The 24170-nt window shown below is 34.2% G+C and overlaps 1 protein-coding gene and 1 long non-coding RNA gene across 7 annotated transcripts in view; both read left to right on the top strand.

Moving 5' to 3' along the window:
- LOC126050575 (uncharacterized) overlaps positions 1–24170 on the top strand; it is a 186952-nt gene that overhangs the window by 98838 nt on the left and 63944 nt on the right. The gene's annotated exons all lie outside the window — the stretch shown is intronic.
- EML5 (EMAP like 5) overlaps positions 1–24170 on the top strand; it is a 119580-nt gene that overhangs the window by 31466 nt on the left and 63944 nt on the right. For all 6 annotated transcript variants that reach the window (XM_049828595.1, XM_049828593.1, XM_049828592.1 and 3 more), the window contains exons 6-13: positions 6989–7124; positions 10048–10249; positions 11404–11541; positions 12291–12547; positions 15275–15487; positions 17406–17573; positions 19400–19506; positions 19892–20010. In XM_049828595.1, the coding sequence (XP_049684552.1) occupies positions 6989–7124; positions 10048–10249; positions 11404–11541; positions 12291–12547; positions 15275–15487; positions 17406–17573; positions 19400–19506; positions 19892–20010 (1340 nt within the window). The remainder of the gene's footprint in view (positions 1–6988; positions 7125–10047; positions 10250–11403; positions 11542–12290; positions 12548–15274; positions 15488–17405; positions 17574–19399; positions 19507–19891; positions 20011–24170) is intronic.

Genomic DNA, 24170 nt, shown 5'->3' with positions numbered 1-24170 from the left:
AGAGTCCGTTGATTCTATGAACTGTAATGTAAGCCCAAATACCTAGCTCGTTTGTAGACACATATGTTTAGTCATTTTGGCTTAACTCAATCACTCTTCCTTGTCCTATGTTGCTGCCTTTTACTGTATTCATTCAACTTTTTAGAACAGTATACAGCTTTGAAAAGTGAAGACATACCAGTGAAAGTTTAATAAAATTATTCAAAAGTGCTTGGTAAGATTTACTTTTAATCAAAATGTTTCATGTGACTATGAAGTCATTATATTTTTGCTACATAAGTTGTCATTGTATTTTCCATATTCTTTCAAAGCATATGGTTTTGTGATTAAAGTAGGCAGCAAAAAACCACAAAGTGGTTTGCAATCTAATTTGTGCATGCCAAACTATGAAAGTCCTCATTTCCTCTCATGGTAGTAAGTCATATACAGTAATATAATGCAAGACCTAACTTCTAGCTTGTCAGAGTATCACTTTAAAAACAAAGCCAGTCAATTTCTGGTTATTTTAACCTACGAGGCATGAAACTGCTAAAGTAACTTTATAAAGCTATATTATTTGCTGGTTGAAGGTTGATTTTCGTTTCAAAAAGCATTGTGCTATCTAGATAATATTTGAAGTTCCCTTATTAACAATTTAAAATAGTGTGAAAATACAAGCATATGAGTTCCTATATTGCAGCTTCAAAATCCTAGGTAAAAATTAATAACAGTTAATTATTCTTTCTTATAAGAATGCCTGTTTGTTTTAACTGGCAGTATTGGATGGGAGGGGTGATGTATGTAACAAGTATTAAAATCACTCAGGTAGAATGGAGGGGACAAAAAGTGATGAATTATATGTATGTGGGAGAGGTTGCCGTCAGTCTGTAGTAAGGAGACTCTTTACTGATAATTCAGAAATGTACATTTAGGATGGTTGTTGTAGTTTGTTGAATTAACTAATAACTTAAAAGCAATAGGACTGCTTATTCAGACAGTTGTATAATGTCAGTGTATCTGAATATGAACAAAAATAAAGTTAGGAAGAACATAAGTATGGGAAACATATCCTAGACTGTATGTTGCATTTGAGATTTCTTTACATACGTATAAGTGTATGTATATAAAAAAATAAAATATATATACACACACATTATACACTTCTGTATGCATCGATAGAAATACTAAATGTATTCAAAACGACCCAAATTAAAAATGAAGAAACATGAGGAGATATTTTAGCCTTCAAGTATTCCCTGATTCTTACTCTATACCTTCAGAACTGGTTTTAGTGTTCATATTTAGTCTTTAATAGTGTTCTGTTCTATATTTTCCTAACATGATATGGACATTTACTTTTTGATGTTGAAGTTAGGGAAATGAAATTTTAAAATGCTTATATATTGCATATGCAGACCTGGATTCCCAGAGGAACGTGTGCATTTTGCCTCCTATCCAAAACTCATCAGGAAAATACCCTCCCATCCTCTTTGGTGCTGTAGGAGACATCTGACCTGTATATTCACATATATGTTACATGGAGTGTTGCTTTTTAGCTGTTTCAGTGTGAAATGACCCAACCGATAAACATAGGATGGTGAGAGCTTGTTACTCCATTACCTTATGTGCTGTGTCAGTCCTTTATTGACCACAAGATCAAATTTGAAGCTCTGCTCCTTATCTTCAGTAACGTCAGTGGACGGAGCTCAGGTGACCTTGGAGTTGGTCTCATCTAGCCTTCTATTTTTGGTTCTGTCCTTTTAGGCTCAATGGAATTGTACTTTGCAGTACTGAAAATTAAGTAGGGGCACTAGTCCTTGGCTTTGGAATTCATTTTCACAGGAGATTAGTGTCACTACAAATCTCACCAATTTCAGGGGAAAAAACCCCATAATAAAATCTCTTATGGAAGCTTACTTTCCAGCAAAATGAAACCTTGCTTTTCAATAAAATACTGCCTTAAAGAATAATATTGTCAGACTATTGTAATCACAAAATGTAGCAGCTTGGAATAAGAGTGCCTCTTCAGCCAAACTAAATTATTACCATCATATTTTGCAGTTATTTTGTACTTTATTTTATAAATCATGTCCTTCTTATCCATTCTTTTAAAAGAAAATGCAAGTGTAAATGGTAACATTTGTGACGTGCATCTGTTGTTAAAAACACAGTGTGTGCATATTCGGGAATTGATAGAAATTTCCGTTCAATATGCTAGTGTTGGAATTGTCATCCCTGCATGCCTGTTTATCACCTCGCATCATTACTCCTCAACAGGCTTGAATTAAACTGAAAATTTATTCAAGGAAAACATGCCTCATTATTTGCATGAAGTACCATGTATTCCTTTCTTGCAGCATAAACAGTAGGTATCTGAGATGCCGGAAAACATTTTCTAAAGCACATTAGTGATACGGGCATATGGTCCATCCAGCTGGCAGTGGTCTGCATTAATATAGAAAATGGATTCTTTTCAAAGGTTGGCCATCTTTGTTACAGTTATCCTAGCTGAAAAGACATTTTTTATTTTAATAGTAATTCAATGTGAAAAATAAACTGTGCTGTCCCAGTACAAGCAACCAAGGCAACAGATAGCAAGTTTAACACTAGCAAGCAAAATAAGAATTCACAGCTAAGCCAGATTATCTGTCTTCTGTCACAGCAATACTAAAGAACTGTAGACAGAGGAAAGAAGAGTTTCCAGCAGATTCCTATCTGAGTTTGAGTAGAAACTAAAAGTTGAGAGCAAATAGGTTGGGATGACTGGAGAATTAGTTGAAAGAGAACTGGAGAATTCACTTAATGTGGAAGTAGGAGTGAAAAGTAGGAAAAGATGGAAACAAGCAGGGGTAAGAGTAAAGGCACACAGTTCACAGGGAACACTGGATATCAATGGGAAACTCAAATTCTAGTTTTGTTCATCTCTCCTAAATAATACTACTAATAATGAGAGTTTTCAAAGGGAGAAAGAAAACAGAGCAACGTCAAAGCATATGTAAGTAAATTGGCACTGGTAGTACTTCAGGAGTTTATTTGTAGGCAGTGCATCTGATTGTGGAAAGTAAATATATACCTTGGAAAAAAAAAAATCTTTTATTAGCTGTCTCATTTTTGTAACAGTGCAAAGAACAGATGATAGATTCTTTCATTTATTTTATAATCTTACATCTTCTAAATTCAACGTAGTCCATGGCTATTAGGATATATATACATGATGTTACTCAGGTATTAAAACAAAATAGCATGCTTATTTAAAAACACTGTACATTTTAAAGATTCTTGTGTGCTATGCCTTTTCCTTGCATAGTAAATGTACATAAGATGCTTTCTCAGCAGCTGAATAATTTATTTTGAGGTAGTCTTTCAGAGGTACACATTAAAGTTGTGTGGATTGATGTCAGAAACTGAGGTTAAATAACAGGCTCGAGGTTAAATAACAGGCACTCTGTTAAAACTATTGCACACCTATATCAGTTGGCTGAATAGTAATTAAATATAGATGGAAACAATATAATGAACTTAAATGAATGGTTTTAGGCTGGTCTCACGTACCAACACATTAAGTCATGCAGTATTTTTTTTCCTGCTGCTTAGACTAGTCATAGATTTGAAAGGTATCTGTCTGCTTATTTCAGCCAATGAGAGGCATATAGGCAACTATTTAATTTTTTTTTATAGTAATATGCCCATTTTTAAACTGTTTTACAGGTGATTTGTTAGATAGGAAGATTAAATTTCACAGTAGTGGCTCTCCACTGTAAATTTACTGACCCCAAGCTTAAATGTTTGCAGTCCATTTCCTTACTATGCAGTATATATTGGGAGAGACAATATCTTAGAATAAGTGCCCAACATGTGTTGCTTCCCATGTTAGCATCTATGTTCTGAGTTGTATCTAGGAGTAAAAAGGAGACACTGGAGTTCTTACTGAACTGGTATAATTTCTCTGTTCTCCATATTGCTTAGTAGTATTCAGTTGCTTCTGAAGTCATCCATATGATCTTTCAAGCTTGGTCCTAATTATAGCTAACTGCAGTCATGTGTTTTAGGAATTGCATAGTCAGAGCTAGTGTGGTAGATTTTATATAAACAACTGCATTTAGATAAATTAACGCTTGATATTTGTACATTGGAGGCAAGATAGGTCCAGCAGCAATATATTGCTGCAAAATATTCATGCAGTAGAGACCATCTTTGTCAAGTTCTTCTTATACTTCTCCAGCTTTCAATTATTATTTCTGGTAGATCTGGGCATTTATTTCTTTGTTCTCATTCAACTCTTTTTTTCAAATTTGAGGAACACAGATGTGATATCAGCTGGTTATACTGGAAAAATAGGAAGTATTCTGCATTCTGAGAAAACTGCTGATCCATTTGAGATGTTATTTCTAGAATTTTCCTGTTCCTTAGGAAGTGTAATGAAAAATTTGTAACAGAAGCATGCAGGCTGTATATCAAACTTCGTAACTTTTGAGATGGAGGACTTTGATCTACTACACCCTTTATTTTGATTCAGGAGCACAATCAGTCTTTGTTGCTCACATTATTCAATTGGATCAAAGTCAATGCAATTGTTTGCCTCTCATTAGTGCTAGAAGGCTATTGACCATCAACAATCAAATTATGTTAATGAGAATTTCAGGCTGAAGGATTAAGAGAAGCATGGAAACTCCAAAGTTGATTTGCATTAACAATCCTGACAGTTTCTAAAAGGAAAGATTTTGTGGAAGAATTATGACTGGCCAGGATACCAGAGTAAAGAATCTGGCTTTTCCCCATTAAGTATGAGCCTAACAATTAAATGAAGAGTAGCTAAGCTCAGCTTCTTCTATTAGGTACTTACAGTCCCCATTACTAAGGGACCTTTTTTCTAGTTTTCATCTAATTTTTCTATTCCAGTGGCACATAGACTGAAATGAGAATGTCCTATTGCATTTCAAGAGATTGAGCAAGCACAACATCTGCCAAATCTCCTTGACAACCAGCATGTCCTTTTCAAGATAAGGATATTCTGTGAAATGGAAAACAGATTAATCCTGGATCCACTTGATCTTATCTTCAGAACATTCAGCCAGCTTCCCACATCGCCAAATGTCTGATTCTTCTTTTAATACTGACTAATTAAATCATAGATTTCAGGAGTTAATTAGAGAAAAGAGAATAATTCTATTATCAAGGTTGCATTCCAAAAAGAGCTTTAAAAGATTTAAATATACCAGAACTTGGGCAGAATTCAGTGTATGGTACAAAATGAGCCAAAATTCCTCTAGCCTTTTATTTGCTCAATGACGCTAAAAGGTTAATGCAGTAAAACAGACAGACAGACACACACAGAGAAACAAACACAGTTTGGGTTGTATTTTCAAAAACCTCTAGGCTCCTAAAGGAACAGAAAGAGGATTTTCAGGATGTTAGAGATAATGGGAGTTAGCCTTCTAATCTGCTTACCACATAAAATTCCACTACATTTCTGTTTAGGCACATACTATTGAAAACATGGCTGGTCTTAACAAGTCTGTATCCTGAGAATGGACATGACATATCAAAAAAATTGAGTTCTGTCACCCTAGTCTTTCAGTTTTGATTGTCATTTGACAGTCTAGTAATAATATGCGCTTTTTTTTTTTTTTGTGAAAGCTGAGAGATTTCTTTTTTTCTGAACTTAAAAAATTACATCCTTGTTACCTGATGCTGGAGAAGCAAATGCAGTCCATGTTTCATTAGGATCAGTCCATTAGGGTATTTTCCTTAGACATAATTTAAGAAGAAAAAACATCTTGGTAGGAGAGAATAGTAATGAGTACCTGGGAATTCTCACAAGCCACAACACTGGATGCTAATTTGTTCTGTGAGTGTACAGCTTTATTTCCCCCCCAAAGCCAATCTCTCCTTTGCAAATTTCTTTCATTTTGGGGGTTAATGTGCTTCATTACTGTAAAATCCAGACCCCCAACCAAAGAAAGTATTGGAACTTTACATTTGCTTCTTTACAAGACTGAAATTTCAGAACAATGTTATATAAGATATTTGTATGTTATTGCCTGTTCTACCTTCTTTTGGACAGGAGTTAGAGACAGATTTTCCTTTCCATTGTTTTCAATGCTCTCCTGTTTTCTTTTGTCATAGCTGAATATTAAATATTTTCAATAAATATAGAACAATTATTTTTTTTAACTTCTCATAGGCTTATTAGCCAAAGTTGCCCTTTCAGTAGCTTTGCTTACTGAAATGCGTGAGCTACTTCTGAAAATAAGACTAGTGAGTTGTGTAGGTACTTTAAAAAAAAAAAGTATATACTATTTAGATAATGTGTCATGTTTACATCAGATATAGTAGCTATGTGGATGCAATACCTTTTCTTTAATAATATATCATCCTTGGCCTCTTTGTTATCCTGAAGAAAACATGTATCGAGTGAGTTAAAGAAAATGTGTTACGTTTTGTTTCCTGATACTCACCTTTAAAATAAGAGCTTATATTATGTATTTTTAAATGTAAAGTCATCACTGTTTTTCTTATATTTTCCTTCTAAACTTAAATTTTAAATCAATCTTCCTTGGCTTAAAATGTAAAAAAAAATCCCAGATTTTTTTTTTCCTGGTTGCATAGAAGCTGAGTAATATCAACAAAGGCCCTGAACCACGCGTAACAGAGATCAGTGGAAATCTTCCTGCTGAAATTTGTGAGAGTTGGACCAGGCCCTCTTTCTAGGGATAAGAAGCAACATGACTATAATCATCATCATCAGGATGAAAGTAGTATTGCAGCAATTCTCTTAACTTACTGTTTGTCACTGAATGTGAATTCTGCTTGTTTTGAATTTGTTTCCATTTCTGACTCTTTCATATTTAAAGCTTGTATTAGTTGCATATGTTTATGCTATTTTCAACAGTGTAAGAGGTAAGAAGACAGGAGGACAATCAGTACTGGCATTGACAAGAGTTCCATGTTCCATATTGGTATTTCTAATCTGTGTATTTTGTTAAAAATAACTTTCTTCTCTCTTCAGGCAGGAATTTTCAGCATGAATGCATGTGAAGAGGGGTTTGCCACTGGTGGCAGGGATGGCTGTGTTCGCTTGTGGGACTTAAATTTTAAAGCAATTACTGTGATTGATCTCAGGGAAACAGACCAGGGATATAAAGGTAAAAAAAAGTTTGTTGCTTTTGAGCTACGGATAAGGTAGGAAATGTACCAGTGTTTTGAACAAGAAAAGACTTCAAAAAACCAAAAAGGTTGTCTCGTGTGTTACTATGTACTCTTGCTAGAAAAGGAATTTCATCATGCCCACTAGTATGAAGGTCACATAGTCCTTCAAAGTTACTGTATGACATACTATGAACTTGTAAACACAGAGATTTAATTTTTTTCTTTTAAACGAATAAAATGCACTTTTTTGCTATATCACAGCAGTTTTTAACAAGGAACAGTAATGCTTTAAGACAACTTTGAAGAGATGGTGAGATCTACAGTGTAAAACAGCAGAGTACAGAAATTGCATTTGCTAGTTATCCAAATTTTCATTAAAAGTATTTGGAAGTAATCTACAGTTTTGTAGTACTTAGAATGCTGCTGACATACCTATGACTTCAATTACAGTTTATGTCATGCTAAAATTTTACATCTAGCAGTTTACATATAGCATGTATTGCCAGTGTTCTAGATATTGTTGCTGTAGTGATTCAGGAAAAGAATACAAACTTATACTGAAGCACTAATGTCATTTACAATATTGCTTTTGTTGGCATTTGATTTACTTTGCCCACAGTCACTTTGTTATTTTCTAGTATCTTGCCAAGAATTTGACAATGTGGTAGAATGTCTGATGGCATTCTGATAACTCATTGCAAGTTAAATCTTTGTATTCTGTAATTGACTTGGCATTTCCACCAAGATTGTGAAATACTGCAACAAGATGGAATACATTCCATTTTAAATGCCCTGAGGTACAGTGACTCTCATTTAAATTTAAATTTACTCAGCTGCTGTTTCTCAGCTCTGTTGCATGTACTTGAAAGCTATGTTTCATTCCCCATTTCATTCTCTCAAACTTGTTCTCTACTCCAGATTGTCATCTTTACTTTGGAACAGACTCTTGCCATGAACTCTTTTGGTTCTTCTTGATCACTTATGTGAACTCCATCCTCATATTTTTGACTTGTCAAATTCCCATGACAGAGCTAATAGCTTTTTAAAAATCCTATCTTCAATAAGTTTAGTTTCCTGAATCTTTTCCTCTCAGTCTTTTTTCTTATTGTATCCTTTTGAGGATTGCATTTATGACCTGTCCTTCTACTCGTTTTCTTAATTGCATTTTCTGCTGCTCCTAGACCTTACCTCTTGGTAATTTTATCCACGAACATGTACTCAAGTTCTGTATCTCTGTGAATGGCTCGCAGAGCTATTAGTCGACTCTAGATATATCTCCAAGTAGTCAAATTGTTTTTCAAAATATCTCCCACCACCATAAGGAGTTCCAAATTACTAAAACAGGTGTCTTAATCATCCTTCATCAAAAATTCTGGTTGTTTCTTTCTTTATTTTTTAATCACTATAGACAATATACCATATAATGTCTAGATTATAGGGCTGAATGGTAAGGTGGTTACATTCATCAGCGCAGCACAATAGGAACAAATCTGTAAAGCAAAACAGTTGGCGTAGAGGGTTAGAGTAGCACAATATATATGCATTTTGAAGGGTGTTATCTCTAGTCTGGTTCAGTGGACAGAACATTGTATTGCAGTTGCAGTGCAGTGAGTGCACTTCTGAAGCACATCTTTCAGTTCTGTTTCTTATGGAGGGAGTCTTATTTGTGTGTTTGAAGGCTATGTTGTAATGCAAGGCACAGTAAGTAGGCATGATCAGGAGCTTTGCTTTGAAAGCTAGCATTTTCAGAGTTAAAACATCAGTGCAGATGCACCAGACTGGCCTGCTAACCCACCCATTTGCTGCTTCCATGTCTTGCAATTTTTTTCCAATGTAAATTTAATAACATAAGGCTATTCTTTTCCCTCTACATAGTTAAAAATATTTTTCAGAAGCACATCAACTCATACCATTACAATATTCCTTTCTCTCTTCTGAGAGATACAATTTTATCTCACATACTAATCCAGAGTAGTTTTTCAAAGATCACTCTTGATCTACTTTCCACAGAAGTCAGTGTTTAGGCAACGTGAATTAAGTTAGGCATTGCTACCATCTGGTTATCTACACCTCAGATTGGCAAAACTGAGTTGTGCTATCAGAATGTAATAAATACAGCCTATTTTAAAAGGTGCATATTCCTAAAATTGGGCACCTAAGACTGGGTTCTCAGTGCACAACTGTCCTAAATTCTGTTTTATTGTTCCCAGCCTTATCTACAAAGAAGTGCAGCCCTTGAGTGCTCACCTCCACTGTAAGCCTGGAAACTAATTCAATTGTTAGGAATGCATGTTAAATCCCATCATAAACCCCTTTCATCTCTTTATATGTTGTTTCAGTTTGATTTATTTTTATTTTCTATTTAGTTGGGAAAATAATTCCAGATACTATTAAGATGTTACAAAGATCTGCTTTAGGGGGAGCATCTCAGAAGCAAGCTGGCGAGAATTGGGCTCTTCAAACATCTTGCATATAATGCATGTTCCACTGCTGCTTCTGTCACTTATGTAATTTAGGTTCATCTAGCTAGTACTAAGGTTTATGGTTTGATCACAAATTGTAATTTATATTGTCTTCTACCTTTGTTGAAATTTAAAGACATTAAATGTGTAATTTCAGATGCAAATATCAGTGTTACCTTTGTCAGAGATCTTGTAGTACAAGAATTAGGTACATGTCCTTTATTAAAATAAGGCTCACATTTTATTTTAGAATTTTTGTAATGCTAAGCTTGAAAAGTTAAATGTTCCAAGGGCAGTATGTGTTATATGGAATAGATAAAAGGAGTAAATGGAGGAATAAAAGAAGGTATATGAGTATGTCTTGACATTTTCTTGCTTTTATGTTTTGTCATGTGCTATGTTACCTTTGTTTCACAGGTTCTCAGGATGTATCTCTCAGTAACAATCTCTTCTATAGGTCTGTCTGTAAGAAGTGTTTGCTGGAGAGGAGACCATATACTCGTCGGGACACAAGACAGTGAAATTTTTGAAATTGTGGTGCATGAGCGTAATAAGCCTTTCCTGATAATGCAGGGGCACTGTGAAGGAGAACTGTGGGCTTTGGCTGTCCATCCTACAAAACCGCTAGCAATGACGGGAAGTGACGACCGATCAGTCAGGTTAAATCTTGTTTGTTTGTTTCTTTAACTGCATAAAGTTTTATACAAACAGCTCATTTTGTAGATAACCTAATTGAAATGTATACATTTTAAAGGTATTAAAATGTGGCATTGAAGTGTTTCTGAACCAGTTAAGTTATGCATGAAATTAGTGCTCTCTCATAATAAAAATGTATATTTCACAAAAATGAAATGTACAAAATTTGAACAAGTTTCAGCTATCCTAACATTAAGCACTCATGCACAAGTATCCTATAACTGTTTTCTATTCAGGAGTTATTTTAGGCATTCACAGGTTACAATGAAAAAATTTTATTAAAAACTTACAATTTTTACTCTTACAGTATTCACTTTTTCACATGCTGCGAATTAACTCTTAGCTTGGGAGTTTCATCAAACAATGCATGCATAGTAAATAGTATCTATATTCTGAGAAAACCCAGTAAATTACTCCCTTTTATAAGTTTATCTTTTTTTGTCAAAAACATCTTTTATCTTCGTTCTGAGAAATTAAATGTGTTGGCATTTTTGTTAAGTACCTTAAGTGTAGCAGGGTTAAGCAAAACAGTAGTTGAATTATGAATATTGAAATAATGCTCTAGAATGCCAGATATATCTTGTAAATGACAGATATTGTAACATATCTTGTAGTAAAAACTTACATGTTATAATATTATCTAGTTATATGTAACGAGTTATGAATAATGACTTGTTAATAAGAGGACATCTTGCTGAACAAAGTCTTTAACTGTTCTTTAATGTTGTTCTTGGCTAAAATGATTGGCAAAACAGTGGAATTTGCAGAGCGGTCTAAAAGTATGTATCATCATATGTTGTCATTCTTTTTATATTCAGAAAGTCAAACAAAATTAATCTGTCCCTGCATTTTCTCATTAAATATCTTCTCACTATTTTAAATATAGGAATGTTCTGTCCCTGCATTTTCTCATTAGATATCTTCTCACTGTTTTAAATATAGGAATATTCTTTGTTGTATGCAAAATTCACACTTTTGTCTTAGATTTTCCTTGTGGAAAATTATTTTAAAATAGGACACTACCACATCCAGCGTTCTGCAGAAATTGCAGGCTTCATGCTATCTATGACACAGCTACAAACCACTCCTTACATTTGTAATTATTACTTTATCTTAGAATTTGGAGTTTAATAGACCATGCTCTGATTGCCCGGTGCAATATGGAGGAACCCATTCGCTGTGCCGCAGTTAGTACCGATGGAATCCATCTTGCTCTTGGAATGAAGGATGGCTCTTTCACTGTGCTTCGAGTCAGGTATGTTATAAAAATTAAAAATAGGTATGTTATTAACTCTTTCAAGCATGTTATCTAATTGCTTTTATAAACTGTATGTATATTAACACTGTAGTGACCATATATGAGTGGATCACTTACATTTCTGTTTTAAGTCTTGAGGGTGCTCAAATTTTTTAAATGTGTGTGCTACATGTGTTCATGTTGTTACATAGCAATACTTTTGAAAAAGTTTATTGGTCTATTTGCAAAGAATGGGAGTGTTCTAGGAAGTGTTTTACTTTAGGTTTTAGCGTTATTAATTATTCTTGAATTACTAAGAAATAAATTTTCATTACTTCCTAAATTGTTTCCATGTGTTGGAATGCTGCTGCCAGCACATCAAGCATACAAAACCAGTGCTATCTTGTTGCTGTGATCCCACAGTTTCAAAGGGAAAATGAGATCTGTGTCTCATGTCAGTGAAGTGAGTGAATAAAAGATGTTGTAATCTACCTGATGAATTTTTTTTGTTTTTCAGACCCAGCTTGAACAGTTCCTTTTGTTTGCTCTCCCTCAGCCTAGTGCAGCACATTCTTGTGTCACTGTTTCCTTCTCTTTTTTTTGCCATGAAGCCCTACCCAACTCTAAAAATTGCAGTGTTGTGTTTGCACATGTGATAGTAAAGTTCACTTCATCATTTCACAGTTTTGTCCATTTTTTAAAACTGGGTACTTGACAGTGTGATAAGGCTCTTCTATACTTATGACATGCTTTCTTTCATACTACAGAGATATGACTGAGGTTGTTCATATCAAAGACAGGAAAGAAGCTATTCATGAACTGAAATATTCACCAGATGGGAATTTCCTAGCTGTTGGTTCCAATGACAGCTCTGTGGATATATATGGTGTTGTTCAGCGGTACAAGAAAGTTGGGGAATGCATTGGATCTTCAAGTTTCATCACCCATATGGATTGGTCTTCAGACAGTAAATACTTACAGACCAATGATGGCAATGGAAAGAGACTTTTTTACAGAATGCCAAGTAAGATTCTGAGTTGGCTTTATGATATTTCTTACTTATTACAGAAAGAATGTATAATAGTTTTGTAAAAACATCCAAATACAGATCCTGGTTCAAAGCACTGGGTTACAGAGAATTTTTTTTCTAAGTTCATATAAATACTTGCTATATTTGATTAATTATTATATAAGTATAGCATTTTCTGGCAAAGTTACTTAAATATTTTTATCCTTATATGTTTACTCTTCTTTATAATGCATCTTTTCATGGTAGAGATGCTGGCTTATAATTTATTTTATTTCTCAAAACAAAATTTTTGCTCCCACTTTTTTAGAAACAGAAGAATATTGCATTCATATTCAATTTTGCAGTAGCTTAATAGCTTTGTACTTATTTAGCTTGGATATTAAATGAATTATCATTTGCTTGCACTGTGTGGTTTTCAAAATGTGTGGAAATATCAATATGGTGCATTTTGGAAGAGTCATCTAGTTTTCTAGAACTATGTTTGCAGCAGAACTGAGGAATTTAACTTAAAAAAGCTTTTACAGTGAGAAATTTGTAATAGAAACAATTGGAATGCAAATGAATTTGGAGGTATAATGGGACTAGGTAACTGTAGAGAAAATAAGAGTACCTGATATAAGGGTGCCAGAATGTTAGGAATTACTCACTGGAAGCAAAAGAATATTGAAGCTGTGATACATATATGATTCAATCATGCAACCTTCAAAATGAATAAAAATAACCAAATGAAATTTAGCTGGGCAGTCTACTGATAACGCAAGTTCAGATATGTCTTTTTTATGGCAGGGGACTGTTAAAGAAAATTAGTATATTGATAATACTAAAATACAGTTTTCAGATTCAAAGTATGTGACAAGCCCATTATTGTAAATATTTTCAAGACAACACTGTCTTGAAAACTTGACTGAACTGTCCTATACTCTTGAAACAGTTTTCATCAAGACAATTCCCTCTGCAGAGGACGTATGCACATAGGACGTATATCTTAAAGCTTCAAATTTAAGTAGTCCTGATGACAAACACTGTCCTTGACATATTGTAACAAGATTTGACTTTTCTTCTGTGTGTATACACTTTATATAATATCATTCTATATCTTTCCCCCTCATCGTATTTGTAGTATTTATTTATTATCATCACCGCTTACTATGTTGTCCCTTCATTTGTTACACAATATTTATGCTTTGCACTGTACATTATCCATAGTTCCATGGAGCTTTTTGTGACTATCTTTGCTGAAGCATCTAATTCATTCTATGCACAAGTTTGATTTTTGTGCACTGAATGAGACAGAAGATATGTAAGAAAAGATATTGAGAATTTAATTAGACTGTAACAAATACATACACACAGGAGGAGCAATTTGAAGTTATATAGGCAGCTTTCAGACTGGAGTTTCTTGATATATTAGAATGTGGGATTGTGAAAGCTTGTTTATGAAAAAGTTTAGCAAAGTCAGTGAAGTTAAAGGATTCTCCTAAATATTTCAAAATAATGATTGGAATCACATAACACTTGAAATTCCACTATAAATGAGTAAAGAATTTGCAGTTGCGTAATACAAGAGATGTAGGACTTAGTCACGGATATAACCAGTATTAGTAGTCATCGTTTATGTGGATTAGTGATTGAAAGAGATTACAAGGTAAACCTTGTCAAAGGGTGCAGTTATTTCATCAGAGCTGAAGGATCTTCAAACAGGGCGTTTGAGTTCCTTTCCAGATTTTGGAGGGGTACATAGTAGTTAAACTGCCTTGAGTATGGGGTTTTTTGGTTGGTTGTTTGGGTTTTCTTTAAGTTTTCCTTTCTGATTTATTTGCCATTTTGCTTTATCTTTTTTCTATGGCTGTTCTTTACTCTATTTATTCCAGTCCACTTGAGTTCTCCCTTGCCCTAGCCCTCTGTTGAAAACATACCTCCTTAGAGTACCTGAGGCTGCTCCCCCCTACATCCCATCCTATCCCCTCCCACTAGTCAGAATCCTATTAGCAATAAGAAAACAGGAAAAAACCTAGCCCAGTTGCCTTCAATTTTGTTACCACTGAAGACTGAGAGGTGAGTTGTTGGCAGTGTCCTGCTTAGGTTCTGCAGTTGCACATTCAGTCTGACTCACAACTTTTACATTTGCTTGCATTGTTCTTGTGTTGCTCCTGGACTCTGCTTCTGGCCATTCCTGAAACAGTATTTATTAAATGAGCCTTTGGTCTGACTCAGTACTTAAGCTCTTACATGAAACTTTGTGGGATTGGAACAACCTTATTACAGCTAGAGCTGATGTGAAATAATTTATCAAGGATCTAAGCATAGAATTGGTATTTTCAGTAGTTTACAGCGGCCAAATAGAAATGAGTTCTTCAGGTTTTGCTCTAAACAGCCCAGGTTTCTAGAATAGTTCAGCAACAAAATTTTTCAAAACTTTATCTTAGAATGGCTACATGTATTTTTTGATAAACATTTAAAAATGACACAGCCTCAAGCATATATCAAGAAATAATAAAAACCATAAAGTACCAAACCCTTGATCTTCTGTTAAGTAGTCTGGAGAAGCCTTACGACTGATACTGTTGGTCATAATAGAGAATAATAGATCACGACAGTTTTAAAAGTCAGTTTTTAATTCTGTCTCACTTGGATTTGATTTCTGGAGAATTTTAAGAAATTTTAAATTCTTTAAAATTGCATAAGTGAATATTGAAAAATAGCTCTTTATTTTTGTCTTAGGTGGAAAAGAAGTAACAAACAAGGAGGAATTAAAAGGCATTCAGTGGGCGTCATGGACCTGTGTTTCTGGCCTTGAAGTTAATGGAATCTGGCCCAAATATTCAGATATAAACGATATAAATTCTGTGGATGCAAATTTTATTGGGCAAGTTATGGTTACAGCTGATGATTACGGAATAGTAAAGCTCTTTCGATACCCATGTCTAAGAAAAGGTAGTACCTTTCAGTTCAGTTATAAATGTGTATTTTTGAGTTTTGGTTATTCGAGAAAAGGGTTTTAGAAAACTGGGGTTTTGAAAATTGTATAAATAGCCAATATTTGTTCTTCAAAGTTTAGTTTGAGCTCAAAGGTGGAAAACAATAATAGGCTGGTGTATTGTATTGGTATTCATTGTAATAGTAACAGTATTTTATTTGCATTTTGAATAGGGTAGCCAAAAGTTTTACATAGATTTTATTTTGTAAAATAGTTCTCCTTTTTTTTCTTTTTTTTTTTGACAGAATTTCACAAGGCAATGCAATATCTATGCTTTTATGAGATATGTATCTTTAATTAGTTCACTTTGGTCTTCAAGTAGTTTTCTTCCTTCCTGTGGATCTGTGATAGAGATTTGGGCTAGGAACTAGAAAAAATAACTGTCTAAATTATTAGAGGCAATTAATAAGTGAACAGCAAATTGGTCCTGTAATCAGAGTATGCCACTGTATGTTATTTGAAGTTTAAAAACTTTTCCAACACACTTTTCCTTAAAAAATTTACTAGCAATAAGGACAAATCTCATGTGAAATTTTTAAAACTGAAGCCTAAAACAGGGTATATAATTTTCAAGTTTACTATTCAGGAGTGAATGAACAGGGGAGAGATGTAGATCTTTTTAGATGAGAAAGCTTCATTTTTTCAGAGCTGTTTGAAGAACTTGATTCTAGACATCATTCAACTTGGAACTGTAACAAATTATCAGTAGCAGAGATCTCTGTCTTGGAGCTGTAACATGATGATGATGATGAACAGAGAAAGCCTGTGAAACCTTCCCTAGCTTTTAAGAAGAGTCCTCTTAACCTAAAAAGTTTGCCTGGGGACTAGATCAAATCTCTGTTTTGAAAGGGGAAACAAAAAGTTGCACCATTGCATCATTGCAATTTGCAGCACTGCATGTTTAATGCTGGCTAAAACCACATGATCTTCGTAATGGGTCTTAGGATATGTCTTCAAGCAGTATGTGCTTAAAGAATTTTATTTTTTTTTTAAATGACTGATACTCCCCCATAGTTTTTTCAACTCTTTTTGTCAAAGGTGATATTAAAAACCACTTCATTTCAATCTTTCCAGTTTTATTTTTAAAGTGATAAGGAAAGCTTTGTTGGTACCTGAGATAATAAAAAAATATGTTCTTTAAAAAAGTCTTCTGTCCATTTGAAAGAGACTGAATTTGTTCCCCTTTTATCCCTTATTTTGCACTGGGATTATAAAACAAAAGAAAAGGCACAAGAATCTGTATAATAGAGTGCTGTTAGGAACTTCTTTTAAGTAACTGATCCAATGATTGTGTTGTAATTTTGTAGTAGTTAGTGAAAACATTAACTTGATGTAGTTATACTACTGCTACCACTGCTGCTACTACTACTACTAAAGGTGTGAGGACAGAATTGCTAGAAGTGCTTAGCACTCAAATTGCACAAACAGTGGGAACCAGCACACATATGGGAATGTTTTCATAGAGCTAAATATACATCATTTAACACTTAAATAATTGCATCTTTTCAATGTAGAAATAATAATTGGCAAAATCTTGGTTTGTAAGAAATAACATAAAATTAATACAATAATATTTTTTTTTTAAATCTTCCTTTAGTACACCTCATACATCACTATCACATGTTTTCTCTCTTTGCATCTGACTTTTTAAAGCTATTACATCCTGGAATCCAAATTTCAAAATTTATCTTTAAAAACAGATTAAAATTTTTGAATACTACCAAAAGCTGCTGCTATTAATAAAAATATCACTAGTAATTAAAATATCTTAATTAAATTAATACTTTTTATAAAGGTTCCCTGATACATTTTCCTGAGGTGCTTCTGAAACATTTATTCCACATATATTGAAAGACATTTTTATTCTTGTTCTAGGAGCAAAGTTTAAAAAATATCTTGGTCATTCTGCTCATGTGACAAATGTCAGATGGTCGCATGATCACCAGTGGGTTGTTTCCATTGGGGGAGCTGATCATTCTGTCTTTCAGTGGAAATTTGTCCCTGACCGGAAGTTAAAGGATTCTCTTCATATAGCACCCCAAGGTAAGTAATTTATTTTTAAAAAAAAGGAGGAGAGGAGGCTAAAAGAGAAGTAAATTTATTTGGTGCAAGTATAGAAATAAATATTTAAAATTTTCAGTCTGCACAAAATTGTTGTTCTTTAAACTTTGCAGATGCCTGAAGTACCTCATAGTGTTGCCTAATACTTGCCTGTACCCTTGTACGCTCAGTCTAGCAAGATTGTGAGAAAAATTCACCACTGTGTTCCCTGTGCAAAGGGAAAATTTAAAAGTTCAGATCATAGATATGAATTTATGAATTCCGTACATATCATCTTTACTAAATTGACAACAATTGGATGCCCAGGTGTCACTGGAAAAAAAAGATGTATATACTCCTTTGATTAAAGTTTGAAATATTTGGATGATAATTTAAGCGTTGTAATTGATTTTTTTTTTTTTAAAGCAGAGTATTAATAGCAGAATATTTGGAAAAAAAATATAGATCATGTTTCAACCAGTGATTAATACAGCAATTATTCTCATGTCTGAGTTTCCCGAAATCAAACAATTGATAACTGAGTGCCTCACTTGGAAATTCCTAAAGGAATTCAGAGAGTCCTTTGGGGAAATAAGTATATAGAGTTACAGTGAAATAGGCTGTTTTGCCCTTGAATTGCTAAGATCAGTTGAAATGTATCAGAAATGAATGCTGATTCAGTGCTGGCCTTGTCAGAAATGCAGAAAGAAGCAATAGTTCTCTTAATTTCCTTGATGAAGCCTCCAAAATGCCTTTAACTGGTTTGATCCTTCATGGTATGAATTCATTTTCAACTAATTATTTCGTATGAGCCAAATTTCTCATTAGCTACTGCTTCCCAAGATAAAATTATACATGAAGTGTTGTTTAGATTCCTTGTTCCTGGATATATAACCTTACTTTTGGCTATCTGACAGTATGTGCAACGTATATCTGTTTTGTCACTCGATTGATAATTGTCCTGTTAATGGCTTTTCTAACTCTGTAATCTGCTACCTTTATTGATAGCAATATTGTTTTTCTCTAGATCACTGATAAAAATGTTAAGTAGTGTAGCTCCAAAGATTGCTTTTTATTGCATACATCTAGAAACATTTTTTACTGATTGGTGATTCTCTCTTTGTAATTACATTGTGAGATATTTTAAAATCCATTTGTGTTCTACGCTGATTTTGTGTCTGGCTGCTTAATCAAAAAATGTGCCACATTCAATCAAAGGTTGCAGAAAGATCCAGAAATCATTTATCAGCCAGGGCATTCTTTTAACTTTCTGTTGGAATGAAACTCTGTGCTACAACATTATCTGGCTTTCCCCAGATGTAAAACAGCAACGTCAAATGACTGCTCTTTTTCTCCACAGTCACCAAAAATTTTACCACTTCCTTCCCGTATACAATTCCCCCCCCCCCCCCCCGCAATGTACCTGAAGAATTGCTACTTATATCAATGCCTCACCTAACCATGTTTCTCTTTGGAGCCCTTTACTTCTCTTGTTAGTTTTTTGCATTTCTTAGTTTCTGCTTTATACTCATTACTTCATTCTCTTCTTTCTCCCTTTGCTCCTAACGTTAATGTTGATGAAATAAGTTGAATAAATGAAAACTAAACAGCTCCCCAAAACAAACAAACAAAATGATCATACTTACAAGTTGGTTTATTTCTACTGTATCAGGAGAATTGATCTGTCAGCCTGTCAATTATTAGCAGTTTATGTTGTAATTAATATAAGCATATATTGTCAAATCAGAAACATGAAGCAGTTACTTCAAACACTTTCTGGTTTGTAATTTAGGTTGTTTCATTTCCTGTTTCTTTTTTCTTGGTGGCAGAGAGTCTGGTTGATTCTAACAGTGATGAGTCAGATTCAGATCAGTCTGATGTTCCAGAGCTGGACTCTGAAATTGAACAAGAGACACAGATCACCTATCGTCGACAGGTAAAGATTTTAGTTTTAATGGAATGCCTCCCAGGGTTTAAGTTGGTCTTTCACAAAGACCTGTTGAAAACTGAAAACTGGGGAGACTGAGAGCTGAGGAGGAACAGACCAAAACCTTTAGAATTGTTATTATCTGATGCATTCAAAATAGTAAGACACGATGGAGAAAAAAAAAAGTGATTACACGTATACCTAGCATGTTCTATTAGAGTTTTGGTTGTAATTTAAAAACAAGTTACACTATACAATAACCAGCTACAGTTATTGGAGATTTTTTTTCAATAATGTCAGTATAACATTTTTGTGGATGATAACTGTGGCTGAATTCTCAGAAACGTGCTTTTCTTATGAATCTCTCAATTTATAAGTGTGTTCTTTCTTAAAGGTTTACAAAGAAGATCTACCTCAACTTAAAGAGCAATGCAAAGAAAAAAGAAAAAGTGCAGCTTCTAAGAGACGAGAGCGAGCTCCAGGGAACAGTATAAGATTACATTTTGTTCATGGGTATGAAAACTAGGATTCTTTAAAATATACAAGCAGACTGTTTGTGTTTTGTAGATTGGTGTTTATAATTTAATAATCTGATGAAAGACTTTTAGGTCAGTTGCTTTGTGGTTTACTGTTTTTATTTGTTTCTGTAAAAATAAATGTACACTAAATTAATAGAAAGCTTTGATGCCAAGCTAGACTGATTCTGAACATGAATTCTGAAGTGAATTTGCACTGAAACTTTAGCTGATACTTATCATTTGAATAGAAGTGACTAAATACAGTATTTGGCTATCACCTGTATTTTTCAGTATCTGGAAAGTAATAGTTCTCTTTGGTGTATTATTTTGGAAGCTATGACAGAAACTTGGTGTAGCTGCAGATGACTGGGTTCTGTGCGAAGTGGTGTTTCTATCAGTGTTTTATTTTTAAAAAAAAAAAAAAGAAAATAGTATAAACTGTTTGTACCTAATCTGAAACTATTTACATGTTCCTCCATTTAGGAATTAAATTTAATTTTTAATAGGTCCTGTAAGTGTGTTAAAATTCAGTTTCATTCTCTTTTTTGTGCTGATTTGAGTAACAAAATGACTTTCAGATCCATCCTTGAAATCTTATGATTTTGTCTTTAGGATTGGTAGTCTCCCATAACTCTTCATAAGTGAAGACTTTGTCATGAGAACAAAGATGTGATGTTTTAAAGCAAACTGGCAGTAGATGTTACTACATTACAATAATGATCAGAAATATAAATTTGCTTGATACAAAGCAAACACAAAGCCTTTATTAAATTAAGGCATTGGAAATTAGGTAATGCTCAAAAGAATTGCAGGAATACAACTTCTTTTTAGAGATAACTAATTGCACAAATAAGTTACTGATACTATCTATCTTTATAATGACACAAACAATTTTAGAAGGGCTCCACGCGGAATGCTTAACAAATGAATTGACTAAGAATAGTTAATCATTCAACTCAATTTTGTCTGTAGACCGGCTTGGAGTCTGAGGAATAGCTTTGGAAATAATGAGAACAGGGTTGGGTTTTTATTTCTATTTTTGACACTCCAGAATTCTCAGTTGAAGATTTTTATATCTGTGTAGAAAATGCATTAAGGTGGGTAGCTATATGTAGTCTTTAAAATTTGGTCTAAGAATCAAACCAAATGATCCTGAAGAAGATGTAGCACAAGTGAGGGCCCTGGATCTTTGGGATTATTGTTATTTCCTTCACAACAGAAGTGAAGCTTGACCAGAATATCCAGGAATGACCAGAAGTAGAATGTCCAGTTGAGTTCTGTCTGGTTACCCAATGGGCATCAAGGAAACTAATGAAGAATCCATGCTGAACAACAGATTTTTCTCAATGTCCAGGCTGTTAACTTTAAAGTGACCCACATCCAAGTGAGTAATAGGCATATTCTCTGATTCAGGAAGTCTGCTTTTCTTCATCTTTCTTTAGCTGCAATGGAAATGTCTTGGATGTTCCTTGAAAGTGTAAAAAGTGGTGCTTTTTTGAACTAGGGGAATAGGAAGCTCTTTTCCCTTTGTTTTTGGGCACATTGGTTTTGTGTTTTGAATTTGACAACTGCCTTGAAAGATGAACTTTTAAAAATCTCTTAATATCCTGTACTAAATCTTTTAAACTTCTGGTTACTTCCTGTTTTGGAAGGGGATAAAAACAATAATGCTGAGTATGTGAGCCAGCCACTGACTGATACGGATGAAAAAGCAACTTCTATTAACAGGTTAATCTTTGAGTGCAGCTTTCGCTAAGAGGTCTGATGCAGTCATGATCAGGAATGTTTTGAAGTGGTGTACTAGTTTGGCCTCTTTTTGACTATTCCTGTATTTTCTTGCTGCCATGTCTTTGAAGTGGTGGTGGTTCAGAAACGTCAAAAGGATACATCTTTTGAGATACTTGGAGGACCCCCTTTCTCAGACTCAATGCTTATAATGCTTTCTTTTTGCTGGCAGGGAATAAGGATGTAAATGTAATACTTACATCCTGTATTTTCTCAAAGCTATGCTGCTGGTCTCACAAGGGTGATATTTTAACTTTTTTTTTTTAATATTCAAAGAATTTAAGCAAAATCTAGTTTGAGTTTCAGGATATTCGTTGAACTGACCTTATCATAAGATTAAATTTGGTTACGGTTTTAAGATGACATGGGATTTCTCATGCTCTTAAATGAGAGTCTTACGACACCTTGCATGGATTCCTACCACATCGCTACAAACACCTACAAATAACATCTGAAGGGAGTAAGCTCTGAGTGAGTCCTGTTGAGAAAACAGTATTGCCATGTGAAAGTATTTAAAAAACCCAACCAACAAACCAAACTCTACCTTTGTGCTAAAGACTCTGACCTCAGCCATGTTTAGTTTGACATTTGGTTCTTCTGGAGATTTCTGTGGGAGGATTGCACTACGTTCAGAAATTTCCCATATATACTTTGAAGAATAACATACAAATTTTGAAACTCTTACAGCATCAGACAAACTATGGACATTGACTCTTTTCCCAGAGAGGACACTACTTGTGACGTTGCCCCTTAGTTGGCTATAGATGTGTAACTTGCAAGTGTGGGTAGGATGCAGCTTCAGGTTAAAGAATTTACAATTGTGTGCCTAAAAGTACGTGGGTTTATGTGTGTATCTAAACTTCTGTCACAGTCAATGGAGATCTAGTCAGTAGTCAGTGGAGCATGAGGAGTGATTTGGCTCAAGTAAAATTAAATGCTGATGGTTGGTCAGCTGAGTAGCCCTGCAGGTTCCATTGACTGTATTGACTAGAACACTGTTGATCAAAATATAGGTGTTAATATATCTAACACACATGTGAACATCTATGTTTACATGTCTTAATCTCAAACTGAATCCAGTCTCTGCTTTTCATGACCTTGGTAGTGGCAAATTTTTTTTCCTACATAGCATCGAGGTAGCTATCTTTTCTTCTGAAAGTTACTGTTGTATTAACTTGAATCAGTACTGGATTGATGGTTTGATTAGCTGTTACTGAAGACCACCTGAAAACACCAACTGCTGCAGAATGCAGTGTTATGTTTATTGTGCCTTGTTATATATTATCCAGTAGCTATGATTTAGAGCTTGCTTTCATTATTTAGTTTCTAGCTGCTAATCAAGATGCCTTGTAAATTACTTCTGTGGTTTGTTTTCTGCATGTGAAGAAATTGTTTCTCTTTGTGCTTTTTCTAAGATTAGCTAATAATCTCAGTTCTAAATTGGTTTAATAACACAGAGCTGTAAATATTTTGGAACTGTGTAGCATATTCTCAGGGAATGATCTTGTACACTGAAACATGCTTCTTTTCATCTGTGCTTGAACTGTCGAAGCCCATCATGTTATGCTTCTAGTGAAAAGTACCTATATATTCAGGGAGTTAGTAAACTGGCATGTGGGACAGACCAGATGTCTTTAACTGGGTTTCAAAATGTCTTTGCACTGTGTGATATTTTGGCAAAATACATTTTGTTTTAATTGTAAACAACTGATTGTACACCTATTTTTTTATAACTGGAGGAAATGAACTAAAATCCAAAGTTCTGATCATAAAAAGTCATAGATAGGAGTAAAGAGAACTATTTCCCTGCATCTTAGATACATTTTGGATGTTTTGGGTGGTCCTGTGATATATGGCATTAATATACTCAGTTTCACTGTGCTTAACTTAGGGTATATAGGCAATTGTTATGACAAGAGCTGGGAAAATTCTGAATTTCTGGGTTGCAGGTAGAAGGATCTGAGACCCATTTGCTGTCTTAATGCTTTTTGCTTTTGTAGGTGACTGCTAAGCTTGTAAGAAATTGCTTAATGTTCAGTATTTCTAAAGCATTATTTCTTTCAGCATATATATTTTTGTAGCTGCTTTTTAAAATATTCTCATTAGGGTGCATATTCAGCATTTTTTTAATTATTCTGTGCTTGCAAAGGAAATCCAGTATTTTTAACAGAGCACAGTGCAGTGAAGCACAGGAAAATGACATCTGAGCAGCGATAGGTCCAGATATCATTTTTGGCATTGTGCCTGCCTTTATAATCCCTGCCCCTCACTGAATGTTGTCATGTCCTTAAACTGTTGAATTTGCATACTGTGATAGGTTATTTTTGTTTTCTCTCTTCATAGTTACTGTAGGTCATTGTATATTATGTC

Source organism: Accipiter gentilis, chromosome 25, assembly GCF_929443795.1.
Source record: "Accipiter gentilis chromosome 25, bAccGen1.1, whole genome shotgun sequence".
In the NCBI taxonomy this organism is placed as follows: domain Eukaryota; kingdom Metazoa; phylum Chordata; class Aves; order Accipitriformes; family Accipitridae; genus Astur; species Astur gentilis.
The sequence above is the reverse complement of the archived record's forward strand: the minus strand, read 5'-3'. Positions and strand labels throughout refer to the sequence as shown.